Genomic DNA, 24,792 nt, shown 5'->3' with positions numbered 1-24,792 from the left:
CGCTCAGAGCCTCGGTACGCTCATGGCGTTTAAAAAACGCGGCGCTCCCATTGAAAACAATTGAAAACATACGCCAGGGGCGTGGAAAAACGCTTTGGTGGACACACGGCCTAAAGGGAAATATTTTACAGACATCAAGCCATTTTAATGCAAAGTTCCAAGTCATATTCACTTATCACCACTAAATTAACCACGCTGTTTAGGTTTCAATACATCATTATTGGGGAATCTGACACTCTTAAGGAGCTGGTTTATAATTACATCTGGGCTCCACACTAAATTGTTCTTGTTCTCGTAGCTTAAACACTCAGTTAAACAAAAGTCAACCTAATGAAGACACACAGCTCTTGTTACTCAACAGCTTCTAAATGACTCCATTTTTTAAATTTGGGTATGATATCTGGCACCTAGAGCACTGAATAGGCCACCTTAAAAGCACCGATTATGACAGATTTCACTTAACATGTTACTCAAACTAAATAGTTGCGCATTTCCAAATTACACAAGAAAGCACTCAAAGATAATATATTGTTCGCGCTACTTTCCATGTGACGATACTTTGACCAGCGCCAGCTTTCTTTAATCTCCCTATAAAAAGGTCACAGCACAGCATTTCAGCATTTTTTTATTTCAAGGAACTTCGCCGTCCTTGGGAGTTGGCCATGTCCGTTCCTAAAATAAGCATTAAAGATTTAATATATCTGCTGGGTGCGTGTATTAAATTTGGCAGTTTAAATATGGTTCTCCATTAACACTTCAAAACAGGATTATGAATGACCAATAACTATGAGGAGTAATTTTTCCTCTGAAATATCAGTCATCTTCCTATCAAAGGTTTATGGGGCCCATGAGGGTTTGGAAATATGATGTTGGAGCGCCGCTCTAGTCCTGTCAAACACAATTAGCGAGAGCCCGGTCGGAGTGATTCAGTCGAGTCCAGTCCTAACTCCTCGTATCTTCATCTCATGGACATCTGTCCTTTCGTAAAGCTCCTCATTCATTACTTATCTTTCTGTGTCGGTCTCTCTCTCTCTCTCTCTCTCTCTCTCACCTTGGGACTAAACAGGAAAGGGCTGGGCTCTGGGCCTGAGGGCAGGACTTGGTTAATCAGGCGAGGATTTCCTCTGGAGACAAACTTCTATAAACGGCAATATCACCGCTCAAGATCACACAGTTCAGTTTCCATCATTACATCCTGAGTGTCACTGACCGATCTCTCCTCATAAATCAGCGGCGGACACATATTTGGCAAGCGCGCATTTTTACATGCATACAGACCCAGACTTTTGTCCTCAGACTTTATAGAAGTACATAAAAAGAGATGCGAATTCAAAAGCACTAGTTGAAACATGAGGAAGTTTTATTAAAACGTCCCTTTGTTTTCGATCCATTGTTATGGTTAAATTGGGGGTGACTGTTCCTTTTTTTTGTTAAATCTTGGGAACTAATTCACACAATGTTCTCATGTTTTAACTGATACAAAGGAATGATTTAATTAAAATAGAACAATTTCTTCATAGACAATATATATTTATGGCATGTCATGTCGACACTCTAAAAATGCTGGGTTGTTTCAGCCTCAAATATGGACAATCCCAAATGTTGGGTTAAAAATTTAAAAATAAAAAAAATAAAAATAAAATAATTTTTTTTTAAAAGTACAGTTGAAAGTGAAAGTTGAAGTTGGGTTAAAACTTTAAATTACATTTTTAACCCAACATTTGGGTTTGTCCATATTTGACCCAAATTTGGGTTGAAACAACCCAGCATTTTTTAGAGTGCAGGGCTCTCGGGAATAAAACGTTAAGATAACAAATAAAGTGTGCTCATATTAAATAATAATTTCTATTTTTTATAATTTTTTATTTTACAGCATAATGCACACCTCTTTGATGTGTAAAATCTAAAATGCTGGCTATTACTGCACAGTAAAAAAATAAGCATGCATGCATCTTTACTGTAATATTTCACCACAGTATAATACTGTATGCCAGTTCAATTCAGCGATTCATTCAGGTATCCAGAAGCTTTTATTTAGTTGGGATTATGTAATGTAAGACTTCATATTCAGGCTTGTCATTTAACATTCCCAAAATATGCCGCCACTTTTGGATTCTTCCCAAATTAAAGGGTTAGTTCACCCAAAAATGAAAATAATGTCATTAATGACTCTCCCTCATGTCGGTCCAAACCCGTAAGACCTCCGTTCATCTTCTGAACACAGTTTAAGATATTTTAGATTTAGTCTGAGAGCTTTCATGTGTGTACGGTATACTGTCCTTGTCCAGAAAGGAAATAAAGACATCATCAAAGTAGTCATGTGACATCAGTGGGTTAGTTACAATGTTGTGAAGCATCGAAAATAGGCTACATTTTGGTCCAAAAATATCAAAAACTACAACTTTATTTAGATGTATTGTCTTCCCGATGTGGTTACAGTAAATTATTATATCTTGTGAGCGATTTTATATTATAGTTTGAACAGTTAGATGATGCATGGGTGCATGTACAGTATATGTGAATGAGTGTTTACAGTTTTGGCATTGCTGACTGAAACCAGCAAGATATTACGCGAAGTTGAACCTAAACAGTTTGCATATTGTGAACTCACGCTGTGAATACTGGCTCCAGGCCTCCTGAGAGTCTGACAGCTGGCATTGCAACTCGACTAGAGAAACAAACACATACTCTCTCTTTCTCTCTCTCTCTGCTCTGTTTTACTGTGTGCAAACTGTTTGAATACAGCCATCCCCTCAATTGCTGCGATTCTGCCATTTCCCTCTCATTCAAAATCAGACATTAAAGGGATAGTTGTCTTTAAAAATTAATTTATGGTATGTTTTATCTTACCTCAAGGGCATTCAAGATGTTGGTGTCTTTGTTTCCGCAGTCGTTTCAATTTTGATATTTTTAGGTCAAAGCGTTCTTGTCTGTCAGTCATATAATGGAGGTCTATGGTCACCACATGCACAGAGAAGTCCAAATTAAACATGATTTAATGACTCGTAAATGTAAGTACACATTGATGGCCTAAGACACGAAACGAGCGGTTTGTGTGAGAAAACGAACAGTATTTATATCGTTTTTACCACCACGTCCAAGTGATCTGAGGCCGCGGGCGCTTTGTGGCTGTGGTTACAAGAGGTAAAAACGATATAAATACAGTTCGTTTTCTCACACAATCCGCTCATTTCGTGTCTTAGGCCATCAATGTGTACTTACATTTACGAGTCATTAAATCATGTTTAATTTGGACTTCTCTGTTCATGCTCTTTGAGGTGGTGACCATAGACCTCCATTATATGACTGACAGACAAGAACGCTTTGACCTAAAAATATCAAAATTGAAACGACTGCGGAAACAAAGACACCTACATCTTGGATGCCCTTGAGGTAAGATAAAACATACCAAAAATTAATTTCAAAGTGAACTATCCCTTTAAGCGGAATTTGTAATCTTGTTGTCTCCAAAACAGAAAAATAAAGCTCAATCTTTGTTTCCCTGGATATAGGATATAAAGCAGCAATATCAATTTAATGTCAGGTTTTGGGTGTCGCTGGCATGAATGTAAAGTCATTCTGTATGACTTTGGGACCAAACAGCCGACTAGCTCACTCCTACAAGGACATTCCCGCAAAACATATGGGGATTATGGGCTTGATGCTAAACACTAAAAGTAAAACGTTTATGGTAAAATTTCTCTTCACTTCCTGTGAATAAAAGCACTATGTTTGCCCCTGATGCCAACAGCAGGGCTGGCATGGAGATATGGGAACACTCGGTCCCTCATCAACAGAACACAGTGTCCTTCATGCCAACAAGGCTGAGTATTTTCCACAAAATGCAACAACAAGAACAACTGGATAACTTTAAAGCCATGGTTCCCAAACAGAAACAGATGCTTCCCAAACGATCACCGTCAAATGATGCCTGTGTTTTAATTTCAGGCAGGCATCAAATGGAGAATCAACCAATCATCTCAGAGCTACCCAGAATAACACAAAGTTCAGACTCTAAATTAATTGATCACAAGATGAAAAGGTAGTAGTAAATATATGGCAAGCCATCTTGGCTTTTAGTAGTAATTCAATTTAGACATTCATGGCTTTATCAACCCCAAAAGTGGAGTCACGGTTTGATGCGCGCCTCGGTTCGGTACATTTATATGTTCGCTCAATTTCAATATCATTCAAAACTTTAAAGGGTCTATTTTTAATTTTTTATAATGTGGGACTGTGATCGATGTGCTATATGGGAAAAGACATTCAGCTTCAGTCACAGAAATGCACGTCCATTGAAATGCATTGCAGTTAGTCAGTTTTCATTCGTTTTTTCTTGTCATTTTAAGTTTAAAATATCATTCCTGGATCATTGAGTTATTGAGTTCAACTCAAGAACCACATCAGTCAGATTAGTGAATGACACATTAAGAATCAATGGATTCATTGATCAACGATTAGTTCACGAATTTACCTATGGCTAAGCCACGCCCTCAAACGCGATGAGCCAATCACAGTGCGCAGCTGACATTCTCCGCTTCCACGTCTATTGAAATGCATTGCAGTTATTTAGTTTTCATTCGTTTTTTCTTGTCATTTTAAGTTTAAAATGGTCAAGCGGTGTGCATGCAACTCCGACACTATATAGGTTCCCGAGAGGCTGGGCGACGGTGTGTGTTTTTACCCTTTCCCAAGCCACATCTCAACCGAGATAAGTGTCTGCTCTGGATTAAGTTACGCGGACCACAACAACAACAAAACGTGGATAAATTAAACGAGGATGTCTACATCTGATCGAAGTTCAGTCAACAACGTATGTGAGCGTTATCTCTAAAATCTCTAACGTAGCGTTAGCCTAACATAGGAAAACGTCAACATTAGCTTCTAGCTACGTTGTATATCATGTAACGTATCTGTAAATAACCGGGATAACAAATGTTAACAATGTTGTGCTGAATGATTCATCATGTAAATACTGTAGCACCAAACGCTGATGGCAACGATATGCGGTTTATCACGTTTACACTGAAGCTTTTCATCGACCTTCTCAACAATACAATTATTAATATAACCCTCCAATGAATAGTTAAGGCGCTTTAGGTGACTTCGAGATGATATATAATCTTTCTGTCTACAAAAATCACCAATTGCCTCCTGGGAAATGTCTCCTACTGTGACGGCTGCATACGCCTTATTCACGGCAGCGCCATCTTTGATTTTTATTGAGAATGAAAGCGAGGCTGTGAGGGGATAGACATGCATCTCTTCAATGGGCTGTACTGTTATTTAATGTGTTTTCGGATTGTTCTGCTCATGAAACACTGGAAAATATCTTTCCAAGAAATGTCAGTTGACAAAAAACTCCCGACAATGTAAGCTGTGGAAAATTGTAAGTGATCTAGCCGCTTTATTCAGCTCTTTACAGCGGATGCCATTGGAAACACGGTAAGTCTATCCCTCACAGCCTCACTTTCATACCTGTCATGGCGCTGCTCTGAATAAGGTCTATCCACAAGTTTCCTACGCCCCATGAGGCCTTGCGTCAAAAGTGGGCGCGACTTCCGGTTGGAAGTAAACAAAGCGCGATTTGACATGCTTGACACTCGTTCATTCAACAGTTGACAGTCATTCAAGTTATAGCGATCCAAACTAGCTAACGATGTGGGAACACAACCTCAACGAAATTAAAAAGGGTGAAATAGCAGTACCTTTACCCTCCGCAGTAGTTGATTGGGAGTATTATAATAACATTATTAATAATCAATACTCATCAAGGCATGGTGACAGACAGTTGTGCGAGCTGACAAACAATTAAAATAAAAAATACACACTTAGTCATTGTGCTTTGGAGTTTATTCAAAATTATAAATGAATGTGCTACTTGAATACATTAACTGGCACATTTGGTATTCTGTCAACACAGGCTTTGATCCTGAGTTTAGGTGTAACATCAGTAGAAAACAGCCAAACACATGCTGATAGAGTTTATAGAACGTTAAGAATTTAAACAAATGTACACAGGAAGATTCGTCGTCTTTTGGGAGGTGATGAAAACTACAGTCGTTGGCAGGATCAGAGACGGGCTCTGGCAGGATCTCTGTGATTTCGTTTTCAGCTTATGTTCAAAACAATCCCGTTTAAGCCACTAAATTAGTTTAGTCCGGTTATACATACAACCGCGAGCAGCACATGTTGTCCCTGAGCTCCGTAACGACATCTCTCAGAAAGATTTGCGTCTTTAAATAGTAAAATAATTCTCCGAAAAACAGCTAGCCTCTTCGCTAACTAACACACAAAATACCATTGGAATGCTACTTCCGCCGCCTCACCGGAAGTTTCACCCACTTTATTTTTTACAGGAGCGCCCCTCGGAAACTTGTGGATAGCGCCTGTGTGTCCGACTGAGTGGAGGGGGCGGGGCTTAGCCATAGCTCAATTAGACGGCGTGCTTCATCGTGGGCCGACAGGTTGACGTCCCTGGTGGGAATAGCCCCATAGGGATCTGTTGTTTTGACCCAAGAGCGTCACGTCGTACACGTTGTACATTCGCATCGTGAAAGGCCCTTAATAAGACATTTTCTTTTCACAAAGTTCTGACTGCAAAGTTCAGGACGTGCCTGATTTAGTGCCGCATAAAACCCGAGGGCCAGTTGGACTGACAGTAGATTGCCATTTCTTTCAAGGCCACAGGAAACACTAAGTGCCACAGATCAGCAATGAGCGCTTGTTAATGTAATCTCTAATCATATTCACTCCTAATTGAATCTCATCTGGACCCGAGCCCACTGCATCTCTTCTTGCCCCCGCACCAGATTGATTAGATGGCTCTCTCAGTTCTGCAAGGCTATTACTTGGAGAAAAAGTCTGGAATATAGTCATCTCCACAGTCGGGATTATCTCGATAATGTATTTCACACTCTTAATTTCCTATCTCCACCGCCCCTTCGAGAAGGTCAAAGTCGCAAAACCAGAGAAGATTACGACCGCACAACAGTCAGATCAGGGGCCCATGGAAGTGGAGCCGATAGTCGCTGCTGCCATTACATAGTGAGTGTGTGTGTGTGTGTGTGTACAGGATATGGCAAGCCGTTTTAACTTTAAATCATTTGGATATGAATTCTTGATATCAACAATTACATTTTCACTAGTTAATGTAATAGTTATTGATATCAGGAATTCGATTTCTTATAGTAACAGTATCAGAAATTACATTTCAACCATGATATCAACAATTCATTTTTAACTTGTAAAAACTACAATTCTTGATATTAACAGTTGAATTTCAACTAGTAAAAGCTATAATTCTTGATATTAACAATTTATATCCTGGGAATGGTATGGCAAGCCATTTTGACTTTTAATCATTCGCAGGATATGAATTCTTGATATCAAAAACTACATTTTCACTATGGCAAGCCGTTTTAGCTTTTATTCATTTCCAGGGTATGAATTATTGATATCAAGAATTCAATTTTTGATATCAAGAATTCAATTTTTCATATCAACAATTGTATTTTCACTCGTGAAATGTCACAAAATCAATTGTTGATATCAAGAATGGATCTCTTACTTGTGAAATCCCAATTTCACATATCAGAAATACAATTATTACTAGTAAAAACCTTTATTTTTGATATCTAGAATTCAATTGTTATAGTTGAAATGTCTATTCTTGATATCCACAATTGAATTGCTACAAGTAACAATGTTCATTTTTGATATCAATAATTCAATTTTTACTAGTGACAATGTTAATTTCTGATATCATGAATGTGATTGTTATTAGTAAGAAAGCCATTTTAGATATCTGAAATAATATTGATATCAGAAATACATTTTCCAGATATCAAAAATGGTAATTTTCACTAGCAACAATTAAATTGTTGATATCAAGAATAGACATTTCAACTAGTAACAATATAATTATTGATATCAAAAATGATATCTCTACTAGTAAAAAATCAATTCTTGATATCAACAATTCATTTTGAATGGCAACCTATGCCGTTTTAGCTTTTATTCATTTCCAGGATATGAATTCTTGATATCAACAATGCCATTTTTTGATATCAAGAATTGAATTGTTGATATCAAGAATTGAATTGCTGATATCTGTAATTGTATTTTCACTACTGAAATGAATTGTTGATATCAATTTTTACTAGTGACAATGTTAATTTCTGATATCATGAATGTGATTGTTACTAGTAAGAAAGCCATTTGAGATATCTGTATGGCAAGCCGTTTTAACTTTTAATCATCCGCAGGATATGAATTCTTGATATCAACAATGCCATTTTTTGATGTCAAGAATTTAATTGTTGATATCAACAATTAAATTCTTGATATCAACAATTAAATTCTTGATATCAAAAAATGGCATTGTTGATATCAAGAATTGAATTGTTGATATCAATAATTTAATTGCTGATATCTGTAATTGTATTTTCACTAGTGAAATGTCACCATAGGCTGGCAAGCCGTTTTAGCTTTTATTCATTTCCAGGATATGAATTCTTGATATCAACAATTACATTCTTGATGTCAACAAATACATTTTTTGATATCAAGAATTACATTTTTGATATCAACAATTAAATTATTGATATCATCAATTCAATTCGTGATATCAACAATTACATTTTTGATATCAAGAATTCAATTGTTGATATCAAGAATTACATTTTTGATATCAAAAATGTAATTCTTGATATCAACAATTGAATTCTTAATATCAACAATTGTATTTTCACTAGTGAAAATACAATTGTTGATATCAAAAATGTAATTGTTGATATCAACAATTGAATTCTTGATATCAGAAATGTATTTGTTGATATCAAGAATGTAATTGTTGATATCAAGAATGTAATTGTTGATATCAAGAACATAATTGTTGATATCAATAATTTAATTGTTGATATCAACAATTAAATTCTTGATATCAAAAAATGTAATTGTTGATATCAACAATTGAATTCTTGATATCAAGAATTCATATCCTAGAAATGAATAAAAGCTAAAACGGCTTGCCATATATCTGAAATAATATTGATATCAGAAATACATTTTCAGATATCAAAAATATAAAATGTTACTAGTAGCAATTGAATTGTTGATATCAAGAATAGACATTTCAACTAGTGTCGATTTAATTATTGAAATTTTTACTAGTGATATCAACAATTGAATTCTTGATATCAAAAAATGTAATTGTTGATATCAAGAATTCATATCCAGGAAATTAATAACAGTTAAAACGGCTTGCCATATACAGGAAGGACAGCCAGTTCTTGGAGCAGAACGCTTACGGAAATATAGGAAATACCACTGTAGAGACTCAAGTCGGCCAGTTCTTCCTCGCATTTACAAAAGAACCCATCTATAAATATAACCAAAACAAGGGGCTCACCCTTTAATAACATCACAAATATATCTTTACGGTCATCCCTGAAAAGGAAACGTGCTTGTGTAACCTCTGTAAAGGGTGATGAAGGGGTCAACAGACACAAATTTACGATCACGCAAACAGCAGGTTCACTTTGACAGATCGAGGAAGACTATCAGCCGTCAGCCATCTGTCGCTTTGCATACAAACGTCCAAAACAAGGCCATTCATCTCCATTCGAGTTGGAACACTTTTTGTCTCGATCACCTCACGCCGTTCTTTCACGGTTCGATCAAACAGATGTTTTCGTCTTTAATGAAAGCAGAAAGCTGCCACCGGAGTAAAGTAGCATGTTGTGTTCTCTTGAAACGAAACACGCTGATAGTCCTGCCACCGCTAGTTCACGTCAGCGCGTCCGAAAACACACAATTATGTGAGCTGAGCTGGAATGATTTCTACATTCACGTCTGCTCACCGAACGACTATTCTTCTCAGACGCACTCCTTCATGAAGAGATCTGACAAGTCCGTGACAATGCAAATGCCAGGCGGGACACAAAAACAAACCTTAAACAGAGCTGTAATTATCCCCGGTGTCCAAACAGCTCTATACCCAGAACAACTGGAAATAAATAAATGACTTTTTCAAGCGATTGAGTGCATCGTTTATGATGTCCAAAGAAGCAATCTGGAAGTAGCCTACGTTATATTTGCTTTGTACTGTCAGTAAAGCTTTTGACCTTTTGACTTATTCACTTCAATTCAGCCTGAATACATATTTTTCCAGTCTCTTTCATTTTGTAAATAGTAATTGAGTTTTTTTAGATTACAGAAATTGCCATGGAAACCAGGCAGTGTATGATTTATACACTTATTATGTAAAATGTCAGCACTTGTCCTTATCAAATAAACATTATTAAGAATACTGACTCAGTGTGAGCAGTTCACTTTTAAAAAAGCTTTTGCTAATAATTTACTCGCCCCCATGTCATCCAAGATGTCCGTGTCTTTCTTTCTTCGGTCGAAAAGAAATTAAGGTTTTTGATGAAAACATTCCAGCATTTTTCTCCATATAATGGACTTCAATGGGGTCCAAATGAGAGTTTCAGTGCAGCTTCAAAGAGCTTCAAACAATTCCAGACGATGAATAAGGGTCTTATCTAGCAAAACCATCGCTCATTTCAAAAATAAATAACAAAGTTTAAGTTTTATAAGCTCAAATGCTCGTCTTGCTCTATTCTGATGCGCGTTCGTGACTCTCCTGTTCGAACTCGTTCATCAAAATGAACGAATCTTTTTTCGAGTCATTTCGTGCTTATAAAACTTAAACTTTTTTATTTATTTTTGAAACGAGCGATCGTTTCGCTTGATAAGACCCTTATTTATTGTCTGGTGTCGTTTAAAGCTGCACTGAAACTGGCTTTTGGACCTTGAACCGTTTGGACCCCATTGAAATCCATTATATGGAGAAAAATGCTGGAATGTTTTCATCAAAAACCTTAATTTCTTTTCAACTGAAAAAAGAAAGACATGGACATCTTGGATGAAATGGGGGCAAAAGTTTTTTTTTTTTTTTTTTTTTAAATATGTGTAAACGTAACATACCAATAGCTGAGAATATCAATAAGATCAAGCTGAACAGGCGCCATAGTTCATCTATAGAAGTACTCTTCTTCTATCCAATTGAACAGGCTTTTATAGTGACACTTGAAACGATTTGAAACGGAGCCAGAGAGGAAACTGCAGTGTTAGTAGCGCTGGCGAATGACTCCATCAGCCTTCAGCGAGGGTGGGACAGGCTGGGGACACGACGGAGCCAGGAACGCCGGTCATGCCTTCCGCTAACTTATCACATTGCATGCTTTGTTATTCCTTCCTCTTTCTTTCCACTGGACACTGATATTTTTAATACAAAACAACAGATTTGTCTGCTCTTATAAGAACTGACAACTACACTAGATTTGCATAGCAGTGCATTTATTACAAAAACCCTCTCTTAGTTTTCTCTAATCAAGTTCAGGAAATGTTCGCGGAAACAAAGTAAAAGTAAACCGTGCTGTCCTCATCTGTACTTTCAACATTTCGAACGAAGAAACTTAAGGCTTTCTCGCTTAAGAGGATGTAATCAAACGCCGGTGTGTTTAATGAGAGCCATTAGTGCTAATGGGTTACTATGGAGTAAGTCCTGATGAAGCCTCAGAGTCAAAAACTATTAGCTGTGATGGGCTGTGTCGATATCCTTATGGGATTAAGGGCACTCATTAGCGTCATAGCTCTGCGAAGACATGCAAGAAAAGAGCAGATGTTCAAATCTAAAACCCTTTCACCAAACTTTCATTTAGGCATCAGTGAATTGCCACTATCTAGACATAATATATCAAGATTGAGTGCTGATATAACCCTCTGGGGTTCTTCGGGTCAATAATGACCCGAAGCGTTTAAATAAAAAAAATGTTACAAATCGTAGCTTCATCGGAATGGTCCGAAACTTGGTGACTTTAATGGTACTTGGTATATGAACACCCAAAAAAAAAAAATGGGGACAGGATTTGAAAAGTCTAAGTGGTCGTAAAAATAGTCTTTGGGTCAAAAATGACCCACATTGGAAATGAATGGGAAATTGGCAAAAATGTGAAAAAACTAAGTTTTTTTGTGCGTACAATCTACAAATCAGCAACGATCTTGAAAAAAAGCACACAACAGTGAAGGGGTGAATCTATAAAACATCAAGAGTGCAAAACAGACACATCCACACACACACACACACTTTTATACACAAACACACCAAAAAATTCAGATTATACATGTGTTGTGGATTTTTAAAAAGCTCAGTTTGTCCACCAGATGGCATCCATCTAATTTCAAAAATTGCTTTTATGAGGCCTAGGCTTGACTCTAAAATGAAATACAGCTTTAAATTTTTTTTTTATTTCTATTATATTCAATGGGCGAAAATGTGGTCATAATTATTGCATTAATACTAATTATAAATTTTTTGTATTTTTGAAATTTTCTCAAAACACCAAAAAAGAAAAGAAAAAATATTATAAAAAACAAGTAAAAAAAAAAATTAAATTAAAATTAAATATGAATCCCACCCTTTGGCTCAATTTTGACCCGAAGTTACCGAGTGTGACTGTTAAACGAATGAGGGATAAGGGCGTTTTCATGGCTTGCCTCAACATTAGCGTTTGAATAGCGCACGCTCTCAGTGGGCGGGGTCACATTAACATGTCATACGCTGTAAGATTAAAGGAAAAAGACTGACATCTCTCTCTTTTCATACAGATTACATCAACTGAGAATAGTTGCTTTTTTTATACAAATTACTTCATTTAAAAGAAGAGAATTTCAGCTTCATAAAGAGAGATCTTTCGTGTCTCTGTGACAAGTATTTACTGAGTTACAGTTCATTTTTCGGACGCGTTTCAGAAAGATTTTTGCGGAGACAGAGTGTTTATTTGATTTGAAACACAAGTTTTTTTTAGTGCTGTGCAAAAATTAATTGCGATTAATCGCATCCAAAATAAAAGTCTGTGTTTACATAATATATTTGTGTGTGCAGCATTATTTTGAATATGTAAATACCTATGCATGCATGTATATATTTAAGAATTATTTGCGCTTACATTCTGTATATATACATAAATACATAATCTATATTATATAAATATAAATATTTTATATATCAATAACACATTTTATTAAACATATACATGCATGTGTGTGTATTTATATATACAAAATAATTATGTACAGCACAAATAAATATATTATGTAAACACAGACTTTTATTTTAGATGCGATTAATCGCAATTAATTTTTGCACAGCCCTAGTTTTTTTTTATGCACACAAAAAAGAAGACCCATATAGTTTATAATCATGTACTGATTTTATTTAAATTACCATTAAAGACGTAGTATTTTTGCAGCTTTGTGAAAAAACACAGAGACGCGGTTTTGGTTCTCATGGGGTTAAGGCAAATTCCTAATAAACTAAAAGGTTATACAGTGCAATGCCTTAGATTTATACACATATATACAAGCCATTCAACATACTTACTACATGAATGACCAAACATAACAATTTTCAACAGATGCTTAATAATTCGAGGCATTCACTGTAAATAACCCAGGCAAAAGTCATTGTTTACTTTGGGATCAACCCACCCAGTCAAAGTTGAGTTTGGTTTGGTCCAGTGAGGAAAGAGGGGAATGCCTTTCCTGTGATTTCATTATGATGACCAGTGTGAATGAGTAGCTTTCTCCATAAAGTAGCAATACTTTGCATCTATTATTTGGAAGCTTGAAGCTTCTTGCCAAGATTTATTTATTTATTTTATTTTTTTTTTTGTGTGGTAATGTCTAAAACTATTTGCTACACTTAGTTTTTTGTATGACATTTCTCCGTAAGAACCAAACGAACAACAATGCTCATTACAAGTAAGTAATAATCTTTATGTCTGCTCATTTTTATTTTAACCTTCAAATGGTCTTCGATTCCTGTTTACACTTCTGGGCTTCAGGGTCTATACAACCCCAACAATTTATTGAGTAATTGTACAAAAAATATACATTTTTAATCATACAAATTATATCTATTTTTTTTTTTTTTTTACTTCTCATCTATTCATTAATGCTGTGTTTTTTAGTACTTTTGTATCCAGATACCACACAATTCCTCAACTACACCATTTTTTAATGATTAATGATACATTGCATGTATGCTCTATAGGCCTTCATTTCTGTGTAAAAAAAAAATTAATTTAAATTTTTTTTGACACATGAATAAAATATATTTAGTTTTTTCACATTTCCCATTCATTTCAAGGTGGGGTCATATTGACCCCGAAGACCAGAAGTATAAAATTTTTTCTTACATACCTTCAGAACAACCGAATCAAGCCCAGTTTTGTGTGTGTGTGTGTATATAGATAGATAATGTATGAAAAGTCACAAAATCTTATTCCACTGAGATGAAGGGAAACTTTTTTTATGAAGTAAAAGTCGATTGGGGTCGAATAGATCCACTGTAAAAAAAAAAAAAAAATCTTTTCATGATTTGTAATCACAATATTTTTTTTCTTTTGTCAAATCAACTTAAATAATTTATTTAGTTCAGATAACATATAATTTTGAGTTTCTGATGATTAAATCATTCTCCGTTGTATTAACTCACTTTTTCCATTTCAATGAACTTAAAATTTTTAAGGCAACCAGGCTACTTACTTTTTTAAGTTAAACCAACAATATTTTTTACAGTGGACCCCATGACCCGATTGAGGGTTAAACGATGCTTAAGTTTTATGTCAAATGAATCTAAGGCTGATCTGAGCCATTTTATGACTATTTTATGTGTGGCCACATCTAATAAATATAGCAGAACAAGCATGAACATAATTTAATTGGATGAATACAACTGTTCGATTGAAAATCAGAAGCCCACTTAGTAATCAAGAGTGCATACTTTGTCACTGAAAAACAAAGTAAGTGTTATTAGAGGATGTTGCATGTTATTACCTGTCTTTACCTGTCTATGCTTTAAATTGAGCATTATCAGCGATATATCTGACAATTTGCAAAGATTTGTACATGCAGTAATGATCTCTGATTAACTGTCACAGAGTCTCTCATCTGATCTATGAAAATATTGTTGTTAGCAACCAGGAGTAACAAGAGTGTGTCTGAACAATTATCCCAATGACCTCATTGTTCTGTACCTGCCAAGATTTTCATCGAAATCAGTCCCGTCACTGATGAAATGGGGCATATTTGTCAGAACGAAAACAGCTGTGCGGGTTCATAGTTATGGAAAATGTGTTTACATGACTCAAAAACTTTTTCGGCCACATCTGGAGATTATTACAAAGCTCGTCACTTTTACTCTTGATGTATCAACTGTGAGAGGGGTGCATTTGTTTAGAACTCTTTAAAAGTTCCGCATAATTAAGGGCGTGGCCACTTGAGTGACGGATGGATTGCCACTGCTGTCAGCTGATCTTCAAAAAGATTTGAATTAGGTTCTGTTCCTGTTCTGGAAAATTTGGATTACAGTGTAAGATTAAATTGGATTAGGTTCATAATCATTTGCATTTTATAGGTCCATATTTAGCAAACTGCCACATCCCGAGGAAAACAAAATACATATTACATAAGTAATGGATTTCTTTTTATTAATTTTAAATTGTAGCTTTGTTTATACAGTACGTCACACTTTGAATAGAGAGTTGTTTACATTTAGAGTTGTTTATATTTGTTTACATTTACATTTAGACGCTATCAATACTTTGCATATTAGTATCTGACTGAGTAATGCAAGTAAATGGGCGTGTGGTTAAACCAAATTTTACATAAAATACATGCAAATATTCATGAGAACACATTGGAGCAGCAGACCTTCTCCCTGTGGGGCGTTTGACTTGCACTGCTGTCAAAACCCAATTTAAAAAGATTTAAAGGGAGTAAAAAATCCCTCATCGTTTAACTGGCTTATTTAAGCCGTGAATCTCAGTTATCTTCCACACATTCAATTTTACAGGTTTGTACCAACTCTACGAATGAATATGAAATGTGATCATCTTGGATGTGAATACAGGTTTTATAAAAGTACAATGACAAATCAAAACTATTAACACATTAAGTCCTAGAGATACTTTTTGAATGAAACGAATGAGACCTCTATTTTATTGAACTGTACTTGCACTGTATTCTATTATTATCAAACATAGGCTAAGTACATACGTATATATTCAGACAATTGAATCTTAACGCAAATATACTTCTCTAGACTTCTCACGAAACCTTTAGTTCTCTTAAAGGGATAGTTCACTTTGAAATTAATTTTTGGTATGTTTTATCTTACCTCAAGGGCATCCAAGATGTAGGTGTCTTTGTTTCCGCAGTAGTTTCAATTTTGATATTTTTCAGTCAAACCATTCTTGTCTATCAGTCATACACTGGAGGCTAAGGGGGTCCACCAAAACGCATGCACAGAGAAGTCCAAATTAAACATGATTTAATGACTCGTAAATGTAAGTATTGATGTATGATGGCCTAAGACACGAAACGAGCGGTTTGTGTGAGAAAACCAACAGTATTTATATCGTTTTTACCTCTTGTAATCATCGCCATGACAAAATGATCTGACAGCACGGGCGCTTCGGTCTGGAAGTGATCGCTTGCGCGCCGACGTCACTCTTTGTTTATACAGAGATTTCGGAAGTTTTACCTTTCACTAAACATATTTAGATATACGGGAAACCGCAATGGAAGACGATTTCGGTAAATCTAAATATGTTTAGTAAAAGGTAAAACTTCCGAAATCTCCGTGTAAATATTGAGTGACGTCACACGCAAGCGATCACTTCCGACGTAACATTGAACTGATTCAGTTCGGTTCAGTTGGACATTGAACAACTGATTCAGATCACGGTGATTACACGAGGTAAAAACGATATAAATACTGTTGGTTTTCTCACACAAACCGCTCGTTTCGTGTCTTAGGCCATCAATGTGTACTTACATATACGAGTCATTAAATCATGTTTAATTTGGACTTCTCTGTGCATGCTCTCCCTTCACCTCCAGTGTATGACTGATAGACAACAACGGTTTGACTGAAAAATGTCAAAATTGAAAATACTGTGGCAACACTACATCTTGGATGCCCTTGAGGTAAGATAAAACATATCAAAAATTAATTTCAAAGTGAAAAATCCGTTGAATTTCTTCCTAAACTTATACAAAAGCTAAAGGTTGCTCTGCTTGAGACTCTCCAGGTTAGAACTGTTCAAGATGTCAGCCAAACATGATGTTCACCACCCCTCAGGGGTCCCATAGATGCATTTCTCATGTCAATCGACTCCTCTGAAGATTGGTGTTTATGGCAGTCGCTGAATCCCCAGGGGTCCTGCTGTAGCACTTTATTACGTGGCTTCGACCTGGAGTGAGATATCAGCCAGCCAATCTAACAGCGTTTTGTATCATTCATAGCTTACAGCCTGTGCAGCACGTAGCACCATTAGCCAAGACCCTCCCAGACCATTCAGATGTTTGTAGAGGACAATCACAAGCCACATCTGTTATCAGCATCCAAACCCTACAAGCACAACTTCCTGTAGGGCCGCCTGAGGTATTTAGAAAAGGAAGTGCCTTTCCCTGCTCAGCTCTATTAAACAGTGGAGAGGCATTGTGATACGATCACACTTACATAATTCCCATGCTAGAGTTCTAAGAAAATGGCTGGAACTGGGTAATTTGCAGCGGTAGCAGTTATTGCATCAGAGTATGTGCCTTCTAGATTCACACCCACTGTCTGAGAAACTTCTGATCTGCAATGCTCATTTATTCAGACCAGAATTCAGCAGCCCCATGCTGACCTCATGAAATTGCGTGTGTATGACACGCCAATTCGTATTTCCATTTTTGGCGCGCTATCAACACGCATAATCACTTTTCAGCGCATTTATGAACGCCGTTGACTTATTACTGCATATATAAATTAGAACCCGACCGATACCGATACAAATATTTGTTGGTTTTAAAATCCGATATATCGGCCGATATTTGTTTTAAATTTCAGAAACGCGCAACAAAACTAACAGATTTCCCTAACATTAGTTATTTGTAGTTATTTATGAGTTTTAACTACAATAATATGATAATGCATTTTAAAAAGAAACTTGTTTCTATTGTCACAACAGAACAGAGCAACATCAAAAGTTCTGATAAATAAAATAATAATTAGTCCCTACATTGCCTTATAAGCTACCTTATAATTACAATATCAGCTTGCTTATCCCTTTACCTGCACTTTTTTTTTAAAAAATTCTTTCCATCAAGCTACATCAAACCATTTTCAATCATCAGTTGCTGCCTGCCTTTTAAAACCTACTACGTTGGTGTGAATAAGTGTTGGCACCCATGCTAAAGCTGCCTAAAAAGAGGAATAAAAAATCGTCTTTTGGATATTGATCTTAATGCCTTAATTAGAAAAATGAGGAAAACTCCAACCTTTAAGGACACCAATTTTCTTTGTGAATGAATAATGTATCATAAATAAATAAATGTTTTTCCTTAAAATACAGGGTGCATAAGTCAGGGCACCCCTATGTTAAATTCCCATAGAGTCAGGCAGATTTTTATTTTTAAAAGCCAGTTATTTCATGGATCCAGGATAATATGCATCCTGATAAAGTTCCCTTGACCTTTGGAGTTAAAATATCCCCACATCATCACACACCTTCCACCACACCGAGAGATTGGCACGGGGTACTTTCCATAAGATCATCTTTCAATGCAAATCAAACCAGCTATTAGGCTAACTGAAGTAAAACCGTGCCAATCTCTAGGTGTGGTGAATGGAGTGTAATGATGTGGGGATATTTTAATCCCAAAGGCCAAGGGAACTTTATCAGGATGCATATTATCCTGGATCCATGAAATAACTGGCTTTTAAAAATAAAAATCTGCCTGACTCTATGGGAATTTAACATAGGGGTGCCCAGACTTATGCACCCTGTATTTTAAGGGAAAACATTTATTTATTTATGATACATTATTCATTCACAAAGAAAATTGGTGTCCTTAAAGGTTGGAGTTTTCCTCATTTTTCTAATTAAGGCATTAAGATCAATATCCAAACGATGATTTTTTATTCCTCTTTTTAGGCGACTTTAGCATGGGTGCCAACACTTATTCACACCACTGTATTTAGCGATTCTAAATCCATTACAGAACGACAGTCTGCAACGCACACTTGGCGTTGGATTTCACACACATGTAAAAGAAAAGCTAACTTTTATGCATAGGATGTGTGCCGCGTTATTTACGAGAGTTGCCAACAGGGACGGTGTATAGCGCCCTCTGGTGGACAAACTATACAACTCCAACACTCATGACATTATTGAAGCGAGTTTCGTCCATTTTTATTTTATTTTTGAAATATTCATTTATTATATTCATTATAACTGCCGATGCCGATAGTTTGGAAAACGCCTAATATCGGCCGATAAATCGGTCTGGCTCTAATATAAATATATGATTGACCCCAACCCCCACCCTAAACCTACCCGTCACTGGGGTTAATAGCATTTATAAGTCTTCCCCTACCATCCTAGGGAAAAAAAATATCGCTCCCCAGATGTAGATCTACATTTTGCTTCGTTTCACTCGTACATTTAACGGCGTGTACATGCACGCACACACACACACATACACGTGGATAGCTCAAAATGCGTATAGATAACACGCCAGTTGACTTGAAAGTGGCGTGTATGTTTACGCAAAAGTCATGATGTCATGTTGGCAGCCCAGATAAGCTACAGTAATGCAAGCCATGGTGGTAACCTACAGATTGTCTGCTCAGCTACATGACTTTACAGGCCACTTCTGCGTCAGAGCAGGGAGTGGCGGCATTAACTCGGTCCCTGTGTTTACATATCTGAGCCATCTGTTCTTCGCAGCACAGATCCAGCTGTCTTCCCCTGACCCCTTCGCCACTCATGAGAAAGATAGACTCCTATGCAAAGGTTTTATGGATCGCCAGTCAGTGCAAAGAAAGGATTTGTTTCCACCATCTGTTCCTGGCAGTGTTCAGGAAGGAAAAATGTGAAAGCAAATGAGTGACAGAGGAATAGAAGCAGCAAGAAAGGCTGAAACCATATGTCTTCTTTTGGTCAACCATGTAAAAGCCAAAGACATTCAATTAGCAGCAAATTAGCCAGCCTCCACTTTTAATCCACATGAAATTAATGAAATGAGAAGATGGTTGATAATAAACTTGGGGTGGCTTTGAACAAAAAAAATGCTCCACTTTCAATGTTAATTAAAAAATAAATTGAATTAAGTGGTAATAGTTTGCCTCTTAAAAGCTAAACAACCAGAAATAACATACTTCATATGCGCTGATTCTCTTTTGTAGAGATAGAAGCGAAGGAGGCTTGTGATTGGCTCCATGCAGCTGGTTTCCCTCAGTATGCACAGTTATTCACCGGTAAATATTTATTTTCATAATTTCTCATTGCATACTTTAATGTGTCCTAATAGATTGCAAATATTATTGTACTGCAATTCAATTTAATTTGTTTGCTTTCCAGATTGCTGTTTCCCTATTGACATAGACTGGGTGAAGAGTGATCATGAATTTCTGGATAAGGATGCCTTAGATTCTCTATGCAGGTAGTGCTTTTGAGACTATGCTGACGTAGAACGAGCGCTTCTTGCTAATCACAGTGGCAGGAATTTGAGGGGAACATCATGCTGTCTTCCTGTTTGACATCAATGTTTTCTTTTGCCTTCAGGAGATTAAGTACCTTAAACAAGTGCGTGGAGATGAAGCTGGAGTTGAGCCGGTCCAAAAGAAGAGTAAGTGTGAGAGAAAACTCTAAGAGAAGATGCATGTAAACATAGTAGATAAACAAAAGAAAGCCTGAGCAAAAGTTTCCTTTCCACCATCCTTCGCTGTGTATAAGCCAACACATTCTCATCCTTTAGGCCTGTTCACACCGGGACGAATTTCGCACACGTTATTCGCCGACGTTTAACAAAGGGCGCCAATGTGAGTGTGCACACCGACGCGTAAAAGCATAATTAAAAAAAAAAAGCCTCGGGTTCATTTTTTAGTTTGACGCGCGCCGTCAAAAACCATCCGACCAATGAGATTGGCGCTTTTGCTCACGTGTTTGGAGCTTCTGAAGTTACGGTAAAACACAACTTGGGGGCGCTCAAACACAAAACGGTCTTGCCGAGCACGCATACATAACGGCGAAGAAGATATACGCCAAGTAGCTTCGCCGTCTACACCATAGATATCTATATAAAGGCTAGATGTGTTACGGCGGAGTTTCCATCGTCATCACCGGCGGCCATCTTGTCACAGGCAAGCTGATGTAAGATGAGTTGGTCAGCACGAACACAAATACTCTTATCTCGTTTAAATCTTGACGGATTTACAAACGGTTTGGTTTCTTACAAACGTTATTAACGTGGCTATAATTATCTGGATGATTATTTTTTATACATTTATTATTCATAAGTATGCAGTGTCATAACTACATCTCTGACGTTTATAACAAAACAAACCGTTCGGTAGAAAATTGAGCAAGTTATGGTCATTTAAATAGTACATGTACCATTAACACAATGTTACGAGTGAGCGAGCTGCCTGTGACAAGATGGCCGCCAGGTGCAGACGTCGACCTCCATTGGCCAGCAGCGTGGACGATATATCTAGTCTTTATATAGATATCTATGGTCTACACTGCCAGGAAGACAAACACGACTGTGACTACAAACATCTTGATAAAAGAGAACTGTTATTGCAGAGCAAATTGGCGCCATCTAATGTCAGGGAATGAATTTGCATGTTCACTCGGCTCATCGTCAGCGAAAATCGCTTGGGTGTGAACACAAAAAACGCGCTGAAAAACGCTGACGAATAACGCGCGCCAATATTCGTCGCGGTGTGTACGAGTGACGGGTCATATAAGTAACGCCATATGACATTTCGTCGAAATACTACGCACATGGCACCCTTTAGCGTCAATATAACACGCACTGTTATGGGCAGTGGTGGAACGTAACGAAGTACAAATACTTTGTTACTTTACTTAAGTACATTTTTCACGTATCTTTACTTTACTTAAGTAGAATAAATAGTGCATACTTTTTACTTTTACTTCGTTACATTTTGCAGCAATTATTAGACTTTCTACTCCACTACATTTCTACAACTTCTGTTATATTTTCATTACATTTTCTGATCAGTTTTCCCCTGCCAAAACGTAATCTGACCGTCCGTTCGTTGCACGTTTGTCTCACCAGTGACGTTTGGTTGCCATAGATACATCAACTAAATGCGTCTCGGACGCAGTGTGTTTATCGTGCAATTTATACGCGAAAATTTGTTTTTACGTGTCTACTGCCAAACATAGTTATTAACATACAGTAAGGATAAGCATGGTTTATATTGCCGAATTGCAAGCTTGTTTCAGAAATGGTGACAACATTTTTTTTTCCATCATTATTGAACATCATTATAGGAGTATTAGGTTGAATGAGTTAGAATTAAATGATTAGAAAATGGTCATTAAGAGAATCAATTGTTATGCAAGTACTTTTACTTTTAATACTTAAAGTACATTTAAAATCAGGTACTTTTTACTTAAGTATGGTTGTCATTGTGTTACTTCTACTTTTACTAAAGTAAATATTTATCTGGTTATTTGTACTTTTACTTAAGTACTGAGATTCAGTACTTCCTCCACCACTGGTTATGGGTAGGTTTAGGTCTGGGGTAGTGTCTGAGTCTCATTTTGACGATAAAGGATGCCTCCTCTATGAAGCCTTGGGTTCTGCGTGTTATATTGACGCTAAAGGGTGTCATGTGCGTAGTATTTCGCCAAAACGTCATATGGCGTCACCTATATGACGCCAAAGCATGAGAACAGGCTCGTATAACCCATTGATTTGTTCATGTAGGGAGATGAAGAGGAGGAAGAAGACGTCTATGCAATCAGCCCAAAATGGTCATTCGACAGAAAGAGCCGGCGATGGATACGTGTGGATGACGAGCACTCACCGAACAGCCCCGTTTCAAGTTATAGGAGATGCTGTGAGGCCTCTCTTTCCGATAGCGGTGAATGCCATGAGCTTTGCTCCACTCATAGCTCCAGTAATGCGGACAGCGATGGGGGAAGCGCTCCCAACACAACGGCAGAGGAACCCGAGAAAAGTCGTAGCTCCTCCAGATGCTCCTCGAACTACAAATCGTCCAGCAGACCTCCGTCCCCTAGTGAACATCACCCGTTGGGCAGTGAAGAGTGCCTTGCTGAGAAGCCTCCAGTTAAAAAAGGAAAAAGCCTTCTCCGAAAGATGGAGAAACTCAGATTAACCGGAGGCACACTACACCCACACACCAGAAGCATAAAAGCAAGACTCGTCATAAGTGGACCAATTATCCAGGAAGGTCTTGGCGAGGAAAGGCTAAAGCATCTCCAATGTCTAGATCTAGCAAGGCTCCAAGACAAGACCGAAAGTCCTGCATCCAGCACACCGCCCTCGGGATCCAGTAGCAGTCCCTCGGAAAGCAGCAGCACGGTCAGCACGCCTAGCCCAGTGACCAAGGTGCGGAGCAACTGCAAACGCCCCGGGCCGACCAAACAAGACGACGGCCACACACAAATCAACCCCATCTTTGAAATTCCCCATGGACACAAGCCAGGCACATTCCCAACTGTGCTCTCCCACGACAACGCCTTCTCACCCATCGACAACACCTCGGTCAACTGGAGGACCGGAAGCTTCCATGGTTACCGAGGCAGAAGCAGTAGCTCCAAGGACCAGGAACAAACATGCAGCCCATTGGCTACTTGTGATCACCGCGTCAGCATTTATGACAACGTCCCAGTCCCAGATCACATGCAGATTTTGGACGACGACGTCTTCTCTGCTTTGGACAGTGTGATGGAACGCATTTGTGGCCTGCAGCAGTTGGTGACCTCGTGGACGGATAAGTTGTCAGAGGATGGGGATTCAGATTTTTCCCACTCGGGTTCCCCCTCGCCCTCCTCTCTGACTGACATCCACCTTGAGATCAAAGAGCCAGAAGAGACGGATGAAGCGTTTGCACACACTGCTCAGCCTACAGAGCACAGTGATCACAGGTAAGAGACACAAACCACCATTTTATGAAGGCAGCTGGATCTAGTGCAGGGGACCACTATTCGTAATCAAGAATTTTCACGGACCACCTCATAATACACATATTATGATATTACACATTATAATCAGGTTCCTTTGAACCACAGGCTTATTTCCAAATCTATACAGTAATGAGAACACAGCATTTCAAAACCTTTATCGATTTTATTAACGTTAATCTACGGAGTTCTACGAGTCCTCAAAAAGTAGGCTTGAGTTTGTCCACTTAACAGCACGTCCGCAAAACATTTCAGAGAAACTAACGTTAACTGGAAATTAAAATAATAACAGGCCTTATTCATTCCATTTATAAACATTTCGTTTCATATAGGCCTAAACTGCCTATAAAGGCTATGCATGTGATTTGATAATGAGAACATATTTGCCTCTGCCCTATAACGTTACACATTTAAAGCAAACACAGTAGGCCTAACGTTATTCCAGATTAAAAATAAAGTTGTCAAAAGGAAAAGCCATTGGAGTCTATTTGCCAGCCCGATGTTGCAACACTATCTCACGACTAGGGTTGGGTATCGTTTGAATTTGAACGATTCTGATTCCGATTCCTTGTTTCGATTCCGGTTCCTAACGATTCTCGATTCCGATTCTTTTAAGAGGCGGGGTCAGAAAAGTTTAGCTAACCTTGCTAACCAACGGCCTTTCTGAAGGAAATACTCCTTCTGTCACAAATTTTGCATTTTGCCG

The 24,792-nt window shown here is 37.5% G+C and overlaps 1 protein-coding gene across 2 annotated transcripts in view; it reads left to right on the top strand.

The window, feature by feature from the left end:
• The window catches only part of LOC120482760 (rho GTPase-activating protein 7), a 67,599-nt gene that overhangs the window by 26,716 nt on the left and 16,091 nt on the right, over positions 1–24,792 (top strand). Inside the window, exons 1-5 of one of the 2 annotated variants that reach the window (XM_089123601.1) lie at positions 13,619–13,830; positions 20,309–20,380; positions 20,484–20,565; positions 20,688–20,751; positions 22,867–24,050. In XM_089123601.1, coding sequence (XP_088979727.1) covers positions 13,818–13,830; positions 20,309–20,380; positions 20,484–20,565; positions 20,688–20,751; positions 22,867–24,050 — 1,415 coding nt within the window. In that variant the 5' untranslated portion in view covers positions 13,619–13,817. Of the gene's footprint in view, positions 1–13,618; positions 13,831–20,308; positions 20,381–20,483; positions 20,566–20,687; positions 20,752–22,866; positions 24,051–24,792 lie in introns of those variants that run through there. The other variant, XM_089123600.1, reaches the window with a different exon arrangement.

The sequence above is a fragment of the Pimephales promelas genome, chromosome 19, assembly GCF_988280905.1.
Source record: "Pimephales promelas chromosome 19, fPimPro1.hap1.1, whole genome shotgun sequence".
NCBI lineage: Eukaryota > Metazoa > Chordata > Actinopteri > Cypriniformes > Leuciscidae > Pimephales > Pimephales promelas.
The sequence above is the reverse complement of the archived record's forward strand: the minus strand, read 5'-3'. Positions and strand labels throughout refer to the sequence as shown.